Source organism: Lepisma saccharinum, chromosome 26, assembly GCF_977018435.1.
Source record: "Lepisma saccharinum chromosome 26, izLepSacc3.1, whole genome shotgun sequence".
NCBI classification, from domain to species: Eukaryota; Metazoa; Arthropoda; class Insecta; order Zygentoma; family Lepismatidae; genus Lepisma; species Lepisma saccharinum.
In genome coordinates, this window is record NC_139254.1 from 47,760,283 (window position 1) to 47,774,929 (window position 14,647).

The 14,647-nt window shown below is 35.0% G+C and overlaps 1 protein-coding gene across 1 annotated transcript; it reads right to left on the reverse strand.

Moving 5' to 3' along the window:
- Positions 1-277: 277 nt before the first annotated feature.
- Positions 278-14,647, reverse strand: LOC145979657 (alpha-tocopherol transfer protein-like). Its single transcript, XM_083112622.1, has 5 exons — positions 14,610-14,647; positions 13,410-13,662; positions 1,645-1,755; positions 1,155-1,260; positions 278-492 (listed from the first exon to the last, which is right to left on the reverse strand). Exons 1-5 carry the CDS (start codon positions 14,645-14,647, stop codon positions 341-343), a joined length of 660 nt encoding a protein of 219 aa, XP_082968748.1. The 3' UTR covers positions 278-340.

Here is a 14,647-nt window from a genome sequence, read left to right on the forward strand (position 1 = left end):
GTCAAGTCCTGCGGAAGATACATCTGTACATTTCGAGAGAGAAAAGCAAAGTACAAAAGGTAATAACATTTTTAGATGGTTAAACACTTGAAGTAAATGAGCATGAAAATTCCAGAAATATATGCACTTTTCTCAAATATTCATTTTGTATGACGCAGAGGCAAGAAGGTTCCAATTGTATACGTGTTTAAATAGAATAAGAGAGAGACAAACTTCGTTTTTATTGTGAACTTTCACCCAAACACATACACATAAGTACAAGGTACATATCTAAATCTACGTACTTATAATATAATAAAACATTTAATTTAGTTAAAAAATCAGAAACGACACTAAAATCTTAGTCTATGTTCAATTTTCTGAATGATCCATCACTTCCAAAAGTAATGTGATTCTTTTCGGAATGAATGGGTCTCTTTCGTTCGTCATTTTTCATGTTTCCTAACTGGACTAACCTTTCCCTGTGATCCTCGAGGAACCGATTCCATTTGGCTGAAAGTAATTAAAATAAGAAACACGATAAAAGAGATTTTGAATTAATGAATTTGGAAATGTAAGAATAATTAAGTGTACATACGTGTGCGCGTGGATGTGTTTGTTAATATATGGATATGAGCGGTGAAACTTTCGTTCTGATAACATCATATGAACATATGATAACAATTGTGTGAAGTTATTGTGCTTGTAAGGTAAATATTATACATAATAATATTCCCTCAAAAGTCCTTATATGTAAAGGAACAGAAAATGGAATAAAAATAAAAACGAGTAACAGTGCGAACATCTTAGGTACCGCTGTGGTTCAGTAGGTATGATGTCTGTTTTCGACGCAAGGGACCTTGGTTCGATTTCTGTGCTGGGTGATCCCATCGACGACATCCATACATGAGCGACTCTATGGCCCACCCGGCCTCTTATTAATGGATAATTGGATGCGGTCAGTCTTGTAATAATACGCACGTTCAGAACGTAGTGATTACCACACTACTTCGAGAGCAAATATATGTTGTGGACGTTCCCTATAATGCTTTATAACACTTTGTAAAGAGCAAGCAAGAACTTCACTTTCTTACTTTACTTCTTGTCTCACCTTAGTCGTAGACTTATACTTTACACACAATTATTATTTCTCAAAAATATTAATTAATATTTACCTTTCAAGCTCTGTAATGATCCTTCTTTTCCTCCATACTCTTCAGGAAGAATATCCTTGTCTAAATGCTTGTGAAGAAGCTGCAGGTCGTATTTTATAACAAGCACCTGAAATGGAAAACATATGTTACTTGATAATATTGATGATGTTATTGATGCAATTTTTACACAGCAATGCATGTTGAATGCACATTTAAAGCACAATGTCAGAAAAGAAATATAAACTATGAATAATTAAACATTATTCTCATATTTGTTTTGAAATCTGCAACTTTCTCCAAAGCCTTATATGTAATTACTGAATCATTTAATTACCAAACAATTCTATAATCTTTAGACTAGTTCGTGATCTTTTAAGATTTCCAGAAATGCCATTTTTCAAAATTTCCGAATTTTACCGAAGACTCCACACTCACGATGAAGAGCTCTGAAAATTCGGAATTTCTAATCCATCTTAGTTACATTCATGTATCCTAATTTTAACTTACTTACACGTTGTGCTATCTTCTTCGAGAGCAGAGGCATTGTCAGATTAACCAGCTTCACAACGGCATTGCTGTCACTGAGTAGAATGAACTTCTTTACCCTGTCCGGATAACCATTCTGTAATTATACGATACGTCTATTGGTCTATTGAATCATTACTATGTACGAAAATTAGAGGAATGTGAATTAAGACAAAATTAAAACCTAGGTGTTGCACAGTGATCCAGAATGCGAAAAAAGTCGGCAAAAATTAAAAAAAATCTCTAAATTTATTATTTGTTCTTGTTTTCGGGCCTCAAAATGGCGGTTCGAGAAAATGGAATTTTTGGACTTTATTTTGTACTTACTTTTAAGAGTTGTTGTAGCAATTATTTTTTCGCCTAAAAATATAATTATGCTAGGTAATACACAATAATGTTCTCAGTAATGCACAGAAAAAGAACACATATTTGAATTACAATAAAATATAATGTTTTTTAAATTTCGACTTAAAAATACAAAAGTTATCTTGAGTTAACCTAGCTTTCGCCGCTATTTCCAGCGACGATTTCTAAAGCAAAGGATACTTTAAAGTATTGTGAAAACGGCATGGGAGAAAAGTTTTGCTACTTTTTACTATTTTTGACAAATTAAGCTTATTTGTGAACGTGTGCTCCGTTGTTAATGGGTCAGCTGGCAACCCTGAAGCGATAGTGGTCACGTGTGCGCGCACTAGAGGAATAGGTAGTCTCCAATTTCGCAATCAACTGATGATTAATACATATAGAAGTAGTGCAGTGTAACAGAAATTTATTCAAACATTCTCAACAACCCTTAACACCTTCCAAAACCTTCATCAACACCCTCCCTAAAATTTTCCCCAAGACACGGCTGTGTAAATATTACCCAAGCAAATTTACTTCGTAAATCCGAGTTATAAGTACATTAGAGCATTTCATTAACAATATCTTTATTGATTAAACTAAATGTATTAATTTTGAACATTATTATTGTATTTTACAATTGATAAAAATGAGAGAAAAGATCATGTTTAATTAAATACCATGCTGAAACGTTTAAATACCAAGCTGAAACGCAGGAGTGCACGTGTGGGTGAAATTTACACAGGCGATGTTTCTACGGCCCTGTGAGGGCAACTAACGAAGCGTCATAGCTGATTCAAGGTCATGACATTCGAAAGTGTTTACTGGAAATATACTGAGAAGGGTCACCTCAGGAACACTCATTAGTAAAGATGAAACGAATGTTTCAAAATCTTTTGGGTCATTTTTACCCATTCACCTTTCCTTGCGGGTTAATGGCGATAGTGTGTCATAGAAACCCACGAAACATTATTCCTGAAAAATCTGTTGAAGATAGAAATTATCAGATTAATCATTTGTTTCATTCGTGTTAGATTCTATAAATTTTAAAAATTTCGCTTAAGATTGTGTTAAGACCTGCAACAAAGTATTTTAAGGATATGAAAACTGTTGCCGAAACGAAGATAATTTTCTTAAAAATAATTTCAGTTGACTTATAAAATAATGTTGCTTGTAGTTGCTTTTTCTTCACACTGTGCAATCTCAAAAGCAGATTATCAGTTTTGAAGAAAGTAGCGACAGAAATAATAGGTGATAAACTGAAGAGCTTCGCCGGGAAAATACGTGTAAGGAACTCGTATTCACAACCAAAGTACATTTAAAGGAAGGAAAGATATGGGAACTAGTAAATAAATATTATCTATTGCCTTAAAATATATTAATTTATCTTCAAAGTGATTTGATTGGAAGTCTCTTTTCCTCGCTTTAAACATTTATTGCGCATAAATTCATTTTAACGATACTTCTCACATTTATTATTATTATTATTATTTTATTACTATCATTATAATCGTTATTTTTTATATTATTTAATCTATTTCTGGACGTTATTGCCTTGTAATCAAGTGGACCCGGTTTCGATACCCGGTGGAGGCACATGAGTAGTGTAATTGGTGATAGAACCAGGACCACTTACAGGTGTACAAATGATGAGCTCATATAATTAAACAGCCCGATTTGCCCACACTTAAAATTATGCCAAGATGCTCTTATTCCCCAAGTCTTCAAGTGTGATATGCTCTTAATTCTAAGAATTTTGAATCCTAGTGTACAAATGATGAGCCCCCACAGATTTATTTGCCTACACTTATAAAGGGCACTTCTGTGAGATTGTTGTCCATAAATTTGTTAAAAATATGCCCCTCTTGATATTTTTTTTACCCACACCTAAAACTAAGCTAAGATACACCCACACCCACACCCACACACACACATATTTACTTCTGGTTTAAGTTTAATTGGATACCAGGTTCAATTTGTTTATCTAATATTAAAACAATGTAATTCTTCTAGAATTGTTCTGTGACTCTCTCATTTCTTACATCATAAACATATGATTTTTCCCCTATGAGAATAACACTACATATGGTGTCATCGGGGAGTGTTTCGTGGAATTCACAGATAATTTTAATGTTTGTCCTGTCATTCACCACAACTTGTTTCCTTTTTGAAGTGTTGATGACAAACATGGGTCTCTGTGTTTTGAATTCATCTGGTGTGTAATACATGTCAGTATTGCTAGTAGTGACCCTTTTGTATGCTGTAAATGCTTCATATAATTTAAGGAAATCATCCATGGAAATGTCTAAATTATAATTTTCTCTAGGGAATACCTCATTTCTGCCATTTTTAAGATATATGTTCTTGATGTTGCAGTTATCAAATCTACTTGAATTTTTTTCCTGATTATTGTGTCTTCCAGTCTGAAACAATACCACCACAAAATCCGGCATGTCATATTGTATACTGGAGAATGAATTTGTAGCATCAAACTCATAATAAGTACCAGATGCGGGCTTCTGTACACATTAAAATGTATAAAATTGTAAAGGAATCTGTGGATTTTTTATTATATCAGCTTTGTATTTAAGAGCATAACTGGCTTCATATTCAACAACTGGGATTCTTAGCTCCATAGTCTGAATAATGCATTTGCCTTCATCAGGTAGGGTATTGGGCAGAGCTTCCCCTGTAGAGTTTAATGTGCTGTACCTCATCAAAGCATTATTATCATTGGCAGCTCTTCTAAATGTGATTCTTAAACCACCCTTCCACATAATATCTTTGTAATCTGAGAAGAATCCTGGCAACAGGCGCATAGGGAACAGCACTGTGTGGCTCTTGGATAATATTTTATCACCAGCCTCAAATCCACCTATTTTGTAGTAAGAAGCCTCGGTTTTGGATAATTTTAGTGTGGCCAAAGCTGTGGAGGTAATGCCGGGATAATCCACTCTGTTTATAACAACACCATGTTTTCTGATCTCAATTTCAGAGAACAGATGCGGCACAAAATTATCTACCAATCTTATATTTGAATTTGCCGGATAATCTGTTCCATCGAGCTTTACAACATCAAATTTGATGTATAGATCTGCTCTGTGGGGGTGTATAAAGCCATCCCCTACATCAAGATCAACCTCAATCTCTGTGTTGGGTTGATTTAAATTTGCAAATGTCCTCCTGTTTGGAGGGAATGATTGTAGCTCATAACTCTCAATATTCTCCATTTTTTTTGTATGTATTTTTATTTAAATATTAATCTCTATGATTGCAGTTGTTGTGGCTCCAGCAAAATCAACTAATTCTTCTTTTTCATTAGTGACCATCAATTCAATATTATCTATTCTGTTATGACACACAGGAAAATATAATGTTGGGGATGGAGTGTAGATGATTGGCTCCATAAATTCAGAATTAGGTTTGAATGTTGCAATGATGCCAGTTTGTTTGTGAGTGCCTATGCCATTTGATTTTGTGATCATACCCTCAGCCACATTACAGTGAATATTCAGAGTCTCTATGGCTAAGAATTTAGGTATATTAATAGCAGTGTGTTTGATGCCTGGTTCAAGTTTTGTGTTGTTCTCAAAGCCTAACAGCTCTCCTATAGTACCCAGATCCACTGTTTCTGTAGCAGATACAATCTCTACTCTGTGAGTGACAGAATTTTGACTTAACACTATACCTCTGGGTAATTGAGCATTTAGAGTGGATAGATTATATTGCCCTGGAGTGATGACAATTTTTTGATCCCCTACTGCAATTGTATTGTTGTGGTGTGTAATATTAGGGATCAAGTACATGCCATAAAATGCTCTGAGAGCTATTGTTTTGGGATACACTATGTCATCATGCAATTTGAGTTTCAATATTGAATTTTGGCTGGTGAGATGGAATACCCCCATGATGTTTTAAATACCACAAGGCTTTTTGAAAATTTTCAATTGATGGTTTATTTATTTGAGACATATATCTAAGAACAGATAAACACAAATGTCCGCAATTAACATCTTTGAAATTTTGAACACGGGCATTATTGTAATAAAGATTAGCTGATTTTAGATATTTTATTAAATTTTCAGGTGGAACACCTCCAAATGAATCAAACACAAATGCCTCATTGTTTAAATATTTAAGATAACAAATCCAGTGAGTGCCCTGATTTTTGTACTTATCCAAATTAACAATGCCACACTCTTTGTTGAGTGATTGTTCTGGTAAAGAATCAGACATGTACACACCTCTAAAATTTTTGATGCCCAGTGGCTTGTTTAAAGCTTCAATATCTTGGTTTGTAAGCGGCTCTTGTTTTTTTTAAACTTATTCATGGCTCTCTTAACACCTTTGCCCTGTTTCTCCATGGCCAGGTTATGGCGCTTCAATTCATCTAATTCTGCCTTATTTTTCTTGGCATCTATTACTGTTTTTGCTATGGCAGCTGATCCCCCAGCCAAGCTCCCCACAGCCCCGAGAGCAGCTAAGATGGCAGGGATAGAAAATATGAAACCCCCCACATGTGATTTTTTTCTTGATTGCTGTAATTTTTTTAATTGGGGGGTACTAAGCAACAATTTCATACCATGTCCCTTTGCAATACAAGAATTTTTTTTCTTGCGCTGCTTTTTGGTCAAAAGGCTATCAATAGGCCCAAGAGATTTGAGGCCTGCATAAGGTATTTGATACATAACACCCTTGGCCTTCATTGTAGGTTTATTATATACATATTCATCATAAATTCTTCTATAATTGAAATTAGGTTTTGCAACCAATTTTTTGCTCAGGCTGGGGTCAGTAATTATTTTAACATCGGTATGTTTTCTGACATTTTCAATAGTTTTGCCATATACAGAATTGACAATCAATTTAAACAAAGATTTATCAAATTGGCTCAATGCAGATGTTCGAAGCTCTGTATTTGTATTAATATATGGCTTCAACCATTTTAAGTGCCTGAACCTCAAAACTTTTCCAACTTTGGTCACTTGAACACCATGATGCATCAGGAACTGGAGGTTTTTGTAATATATAACATAACCCTGTTTTGGCTCCAGTGTCATCATGAGCTTCTTCTGTTTAGAGCCAGGTGAGCACTGAACCTCGGGAATTGGGGGCAGATCAGAAAATTTGTTGTGTAAATTATCTGGAATTGTCAGATCAACCTCTAAGAAGAGGCCATAGTCACTGTCATCAAAATCCTTAAGATTCTCAATATTGAAATCTTCAACCCATTCAAGCCCTGAATATGGCAGTTTATCCATCATGGCATAACCATACAGGCTGTTTGCATCTACATACAGTATATAATTTGATGGCAGTGCTGGATCATAATCAGGAATATATTTGTTATTTGCTCTGGCATATCTCTGAGAACATTGCACCATGCCTCCTCTTATACATTGTTCCATAAACAGATACATATCTTGATCTTGGATCAGATCCAATTGCATTTTAGTGTTTAAAAACATTGCAGACCATGCTAGGCCCGGGGCACTGTAAAAATATATTGGATCTAGTTCATAATTTTGCATGGAAGATTTTCTGAATGCCTGCAATATATCAGCTAATAGAGTCACATCAAGTTTTAAATAAGCCTTGTGATAATCACCAAATGTCTTGCATTTTAAATTGTTCCACATCAATTGGGCATGGTGATAATCATCATCAGTGATTCCAGATGCTCTGATTTTGCTGTAAAACTCTTGTTGTGGTGGCAGAGAACACTCATCAAATTTAGAAAAATCTGTAACATAATCATATGGATATACACCCTTCCGCCTAATTAATTTCAGGTCCTGATTTGGAAACAAAGCACATGTGATTTTGAATTGATCATCAGATAATTGAGTGGCCAGTGTAGCCAGGCTAGCCGATAAAATTCTGTAAGAATCAAGAAATCTTATGTGAATAGGAACACCATTAACTTTAATTATTTTGTTAATGGCAATATATTTTTCATCATTTTCAGCTAAAATATTTAAATTATGCTTCTCAAACCCCTCGTACCTGATCAGATGATGGAGATCATAATTGGATGCTCCATGGCAAAATATAGGGATAAATTTTGGTCTCTTGATCTTAATATTACAGCTATTACACAGGGCCATTTTGAATTTACCATCTGTATGAGAATGGTGTTTCACCTTGATATTTATATCTGAAAATTCAGAATCACATACCGGGCATTTTTCTTCATTGTTGAAATCTTCAATCTGTTTCTCTGTTAAAGGCAACATGGGTTTTGATTTTAATAAAATATTAGATGCTATGTCATGGCACTCATTTTCTATTCTAAGTGCAAATTCTTTGATGGCATCTGCTCCCATGTATAAATTTTCTTTACTAACAACACCATCCTGTACAACCACATAATAAAAGCTGGAAGGTTCATGTAGCTGGTATGGTGTAATTGAAGATTCTTCAGGATCTGGATTGCAGAATGCAAGAGGTTTGAGGTTTGATTCAAAATCACAGACAATATATGCTGGGTGTTCCAACAAGGCTTCAAACTTTTTGAATTTTGCATTTTCACTTGGCATTGGCATCACCATATGAACAGGTTTATGGTTGCCACAGTATTTCAGATGCTCAATTAACTTGTTTTTAGCAATTTCTGCATTTTCTTCCCGAACCCCATTCACCATTTTTCTACCATCAAAAACAGTTAAACATCTTCTGCACAACTTAAATATTCTATTAAATTTGTCTAGTTGTGTTCTCACCAAAGCTTCAAGACTGTGTATCAGAGTGTAATGATATGTGCCATCCCCTTCAATTAAGAGCAGATCAATCGGAATAGCAGATTCATCATCAAGTGTACTGATTCTGAGAGGATCTATCAAGCAATTGTCACGGCCAGTGGAACAAGTAAATACATTAATAGATAATTGTTTGCCATTGATGTGCCTGGCCTTTTTTTCAAATTTGTCAATATTCTGGACAGACATTGGATATTCTAAACCCTCCATTGCCTCATCAAAATCATTTTCATGTTGTTTATAATAAGTTATTCTCTCAGGATGCCTTGAAACTGGATACAAAGCAGCTAAAATACACCACAAAAAGCATTGCTGGTCATTATTTTTTATATTAACCACGGCTGTTTTGTTTTTGATATTGGCAGGTAATGGCACATAAGTGGAACCTTGTAATGGGTTGAATTCAGAAATATTAACATATAACATGTGTGGAGATCCGCATAGGCTCCATCCAGACTCTTTTGCTGCAAATTCAGTGTTTAATATTTAATTGATCTATCAAACTGCTTATTATTTTGTCTGAATTTGCATTTGAATATACCGGTACAGTTTCTGTTATGTGGGGCTGTATAAATTTTGTGCCATTTGGCTTCTTATATTGTGTAAACAATTTGAGAGACAGCTTATAAGAGCCATTTTGTGCATTTAGAATTGCCTGCACATCAGGATTTACACTGTTCAAAAAATTCTTAATGCCACATCTTGGCTCTGATACAAACCGGTGATCCCTTAATTGGCCTTTAAAACTGCTATGAATGGGTTCATAGCGTGGCTGCTTTGCCGGTGAAGCATTAACAGGTGCTTCGTGCTTCCTTTTCAGACCAGATGTAGAAGGTTGTGGGGGCAATGTTGATGACTGTACAGAACAAGAACCCACATGTCTATTTATTATATAAATTTTTTTGGGTTTTAAACCAAAACTCTATGCTTATTATGACAGGTTGTAAAGCTAATAGCCCACAAGTGGAAAAAAAGAATAAATATTGATCTACACTGACCTAGCACAAATTCCTGCACAGACATGCATGTCCTATGGCAATGACCTATCGCTGAGTGTTATGTATTGATTTTTGTATAACAGGCTGGGACAGATATAAGCCTGACTCTAAATATGAGTGGATTACAACAAACAAGCTGGATGTAACAAATATCAGATTTTTTATTGTTCAATATACCAGAAATATATTTAATATGAATAATAAGAATTAAACCAAACAGGCCTGTAAGTATGAGAAGCACTGTAACAACACATCTGTTCTCCTCAGCCACTCTCACAATACTGGCTGATGCAATTTTGTTTGTTTGCACGCAAAGCTTCAATACTCGGAAATTTCTGTAAGCACTGACGCAGAGGAGAATCACTTGAAACATGCAAAGCAAAAATTCAATACTACTGTGTCGGGAATTGTGCACATTAATCACTTTGATCTAAACAAACACTAACACAGAGGAGAATCACTTGAAACATGCAAAGCAAAAATTCAATACTACCGTGTCGGGAATTGTGCATATTAATCACTTTGATCTAAACAAACACTAACACAGAGGAGAATCACTTGAAACATGCAAACATATGATGAAAGAAATGAGAGAGTCACAGAGCAATTCTAGAAGAATTACATTGTTTTAATATTAGATAAACAAATTGAACCTGGTATCCAATTAAACTTAAACCAGAAGTAAATATGTGTGTGTGTGGGTGGGTGAGGGTGGCTTAGTTTTAAGTGTGGCCAAAAAAAATATCAAGAGGGGCATATTTTTAACAAATTTATGGACAACAATCTCACAGAAGTGCCTTTTATAAGTGTAGGCAAATCAATCTGAGGGGGCTCATCATTTGTACACTAGGATTAAAAATTCTTAGAATTAAGAGCATATCACACTTGAAGACTTGGGGAATAAGAGCATCTTGGCATAATTTTAAGTGTGGGCAAATCGGGCTGTTTAATTATATGAGCTCATCATTTGTACACCTGTAAGTGGTCCTGGTTCTATCACCAATTACACTACTCACATGGCACAGTGGTTCGGATCCCACTTTAAACTGTAGCTCCAGTCCCGATTAGCCTTTCTGTGCATAAAGTGGACTTAAAACAACAATTCAATCAGTCAATCAATCTGTTTCTGGAAATGGATTTCGGTTTCCAAGTTTTACTGTGGTTTCAAGTGTGTATTGAAATAGGCTAAAATTATACTTTTTGTATAAAAATCAAAAAAATCAATCTCATGTGAATTCTGTGGACCTAAAATGTCAATTTACCTTAAATATGCTAATCTTACACATTTGTATTGATTGTGGGGTCAAATAGGGAGCTCCTGATTTTTACCGATTTTTTTCGCATTCCGGATCACTGTGCGGTGGTTCTATAGATTGAACTATCAGACACTTCTTGTCTACAATATTGTCTAGTCATAGAATCGAAAGGTGACACATCTGCTTTCACAAAAAGTAAAACAGTTTCATCGGGGTTTTGTAATTTAACACGCACACTGTTACGATTAGTGCTTGTGGAGAGGAGAGCGTTTGAATGTTTCACAAACCTGTTAACGTATATACCAAACAAATAACTAAATATCTAGTCAGTTTCGACGAACTTGATGAAAGAATTGAAGAACGAACTCAGGCATACGATACAGGACTAGGCTACAGCATTTACTGTGGAATGATGAAGTTCTCTCACTTCTTGTAAGAAAGTGAAACAAGCAGTTCGACTCCTTCATTCAAATAAAGTGACGGGACTGAATGAGCTTCAAAGCGATATCTCTGGTATATCTCCCCAAAGTATTCGATACTATGCTACGATTCCGACATTGTCTAACTCTAAACAATTGGAAAAGAACCCAAATCACTGGCCTACTCAAATCAAGGAAGGATCGTATTTGTATAGGAAACTGTTACCTTCTATCCCAGCTACGCAATACAAACAAACGTTACCGATACAACCATTAAAATGGGAGCAGAAAAACCACAAGATTACCAAACAATTAATCCGCATTCAAAGTAAGACATCGTACTGCGCCACAGTTAATATGAGAACATCATCTGAGACGAAAAACACATCGAGTGATCATATCGTTTTGTGATGCTTGGATGTACTTTATATCAAAGTTTTGTATCGTCTGAGTACAAGCCTTCAGTCACATGGTATCATCACATTGAGTCTTCTTGCGGCTCTTGAATAATGTATTGTGTCCCTAGGAACTGCGAGAGCCAAGTCCGTACATTTCAATCTCCTTGCGTTCAGAAATGAGAGTAATCATGTTGTGTATTATGGTCGCCTCCAATGACCACCACTGGTCTTACGTTTCGAAGGATTCCATAAAACTTGATGGATCCCCAGCGGGGGTTTATATTAAGCCAATATAAATATGATTTGTGTTATCTTTACTGTGCAGGATTATGAACAACAAGGAACCTAAATATTTACCAATTTGCTCCGTACAGGAAGAACGGGAAACAAATTAACCTTCGTCAGAAAACTAAATTCACGATTCCCACGCACAAAACAGCACTTGACGAAAACTCTTTCATAGTCACAGCGATAAAAGAATGGAATGAACTCCCCCCACCTCAGGGGAGCTCCACCATACAACATACAAATTAAACTTTAGAAAACATTCAACATGAAACATACTGTTCAAACAATAGTGCCTGGCTTTGTCTTTCCTGTAAGATACAGGTATGAGGTATTGGCTTTAATTTTAATATTCACTCTGTAATAATATTATAGTAATTGTGGTTTTAGAATTTACTCTGGGTAACCAGTACATTAGCAATTTATATTTCTGAGTATATGTCTATCATGTTTCTATATATTAACTTTTCTACTGTGAAACTGATTTTCAGAAAGTGCTGTGTAAAATATCAATTGTAATATGTATTTGACAAGGGTTTGTTGTAGGATCGGCCCGTGAGGCCGAAACACGCCCACTCAATAAAGGCGAGTTTATTCTATTATATTATATTTGGAATTTTTTGTTTGGTGCATGTTGGAAACCTTCACAATATAACTTGTTCCTAATGAAGGTATTCCAAAAAAATGAGATACATTTACACACGTGTGTGAAATCAATTGTGTAAATCTTCTGAAACTATGATACTATTATCCTCCTGAAAGTGAGGATTCCTCACTTGACATGTAACTGTGATGGTTGGTATAATATAATTCATGACTGTAAAAAATCCACTTTCGATGTTGCATCATATATTAATGAACAAATTTCTATCTAGTTATTGTAAACCGTTTGTATCTACCAAACCCTAACCAGTAGACCGTTATTAGATATAGAGTTCTTCATGGGAAACAAACCAATAATATTCAATCACATTAATACAAATTTTAATATTTTGCAATAACCAGTTTTTAGTGTGAAACCAGTTAAACTTCTAATCTGATATAGAGGCAAATCTCACCAATTAAAAATAAGATCATGTTCTTTACAGACAAGATACACAAGTTTTCTATCCATCGTAATCCGTTTTCATAGTCTAAAGAAAAGTAATAGCATTCCATTTGTTTTTTATATTTTTTGTTGACAATTTGAAATTATAATATTTTAAAAATAGTCTTTCTACATCAGAATAATACTAAAGTAGCTACAAAGAACTTCTTTATATCTGCAAAGAAACGTGTTTAAATATGTCCCTCACCTCTATAACACGCAGACAATTCCTCGCTACCAACAGATTTATTTTTGAAAGATGTCTTAAACTGAAGTTCTTCATATCTGCGAGGATGACATCTCCGTTTCTGAATGGGGCGAATTCGAAAATTGCATCCCGCGCCATGAGCATCTGCTTCAACGTGATTTCAAAGTCGAATGCATCATCACATACCCCTTGAAGAGAACCAAACCCCACTGCATATCCTTCGGATGTCAATCGTGGTAGTGGGAATAAATACCTGCCAAGAGAAAAAAACGTAACTTACAGAAATTTTACATGTGAAGCAATATGTATTTGCTAGCTTATGTGGTACTTAACTAAATATCCGTAAAATTTAGGTAAGGAAAGATGTTATACTATGAATCGTATATAAACTTCATGCAATTATTTTTTTTATTTACTCAGGACAAAAAATATGGTACACAATTGATTAATTGATGGATTTTGGTTAACGTTACTTCGCCTTTCTACCACTTTTGGCTAATCGCGAAGATGAGAATGAGTGATGATATGATGAGATTCGTAGCGCGCTATGCTAACCACTCCACCAGGGAGACCGGCATATATGGTATACGATTTGTTCATGCTGATGTGTTTTGTGAGAAACTGTGTGAAACTAAAATTTTGTGCGAAAGCGTTTAAATGATTCATTATGGAGTATTATACGGTAACTACATTGAGAGACTTAAAATGTTCTCAGTATGTATTAATGTCAGTTGTAACATAATACTATGTCACTATGTCCTGCTATATTTAAAGGAGACGGTCATAACGTGTACAATGTTGTTCCATTAGAAATACTACCGTTCTTTCCGATTTTCTTCGCGCTGTAAAAACTGTGTACAACTACTCAGCAACGCAATGTAAAGTCCTCAATCGAACATGGAGATAAATAATGCCAAAATTAGCTTTCCCAACCTTATATCGCAGAACTATTTTGTTTTCGTGTACTTTGGGACAGTTTAGGAAAAATATTTTTGAGGCAGTGGAGATACTGTACTTAAGACAAAATTCATATAACTTTTGTAGTGAATTCTTAACAGGGTCTGAGATTTTTTTGCGAGTAATATATTGAAGTGCAATTTTAAGTTATGGAAAAGCAATTTTCTCGAGCAAAAGAGGGGGAGGATGCAATCTATGAAGAGGGGCTGAGAATAAGTATTTCTGAACGCCCAAATCTCTAACTCCGGTTCTGTAGCTGCTTCATTGCTGATGTATACCAT

Coding starts and splice junctions, on each gene's coding strand:
- LOC145979657 (XM_083112622.1), bottom strand. CDS start 14,647: ATGGTATACATCAGCAATGAAGCAGCTACAGAACCGGA. Junction 1,756..13,409: donor ATTGTCTGCGTGTTATAGAG/GTGAGGGACATA, acceptor GTATAATTACAG/AATGGTTATCCGGACAGGGT. Junction 493..1,154: donor ATCATTACAGAGCTTGAAAG/GTAAATATTAAT, acceptor AATTACTTTCAG/CCAAATGGAATCGGTTCCTC.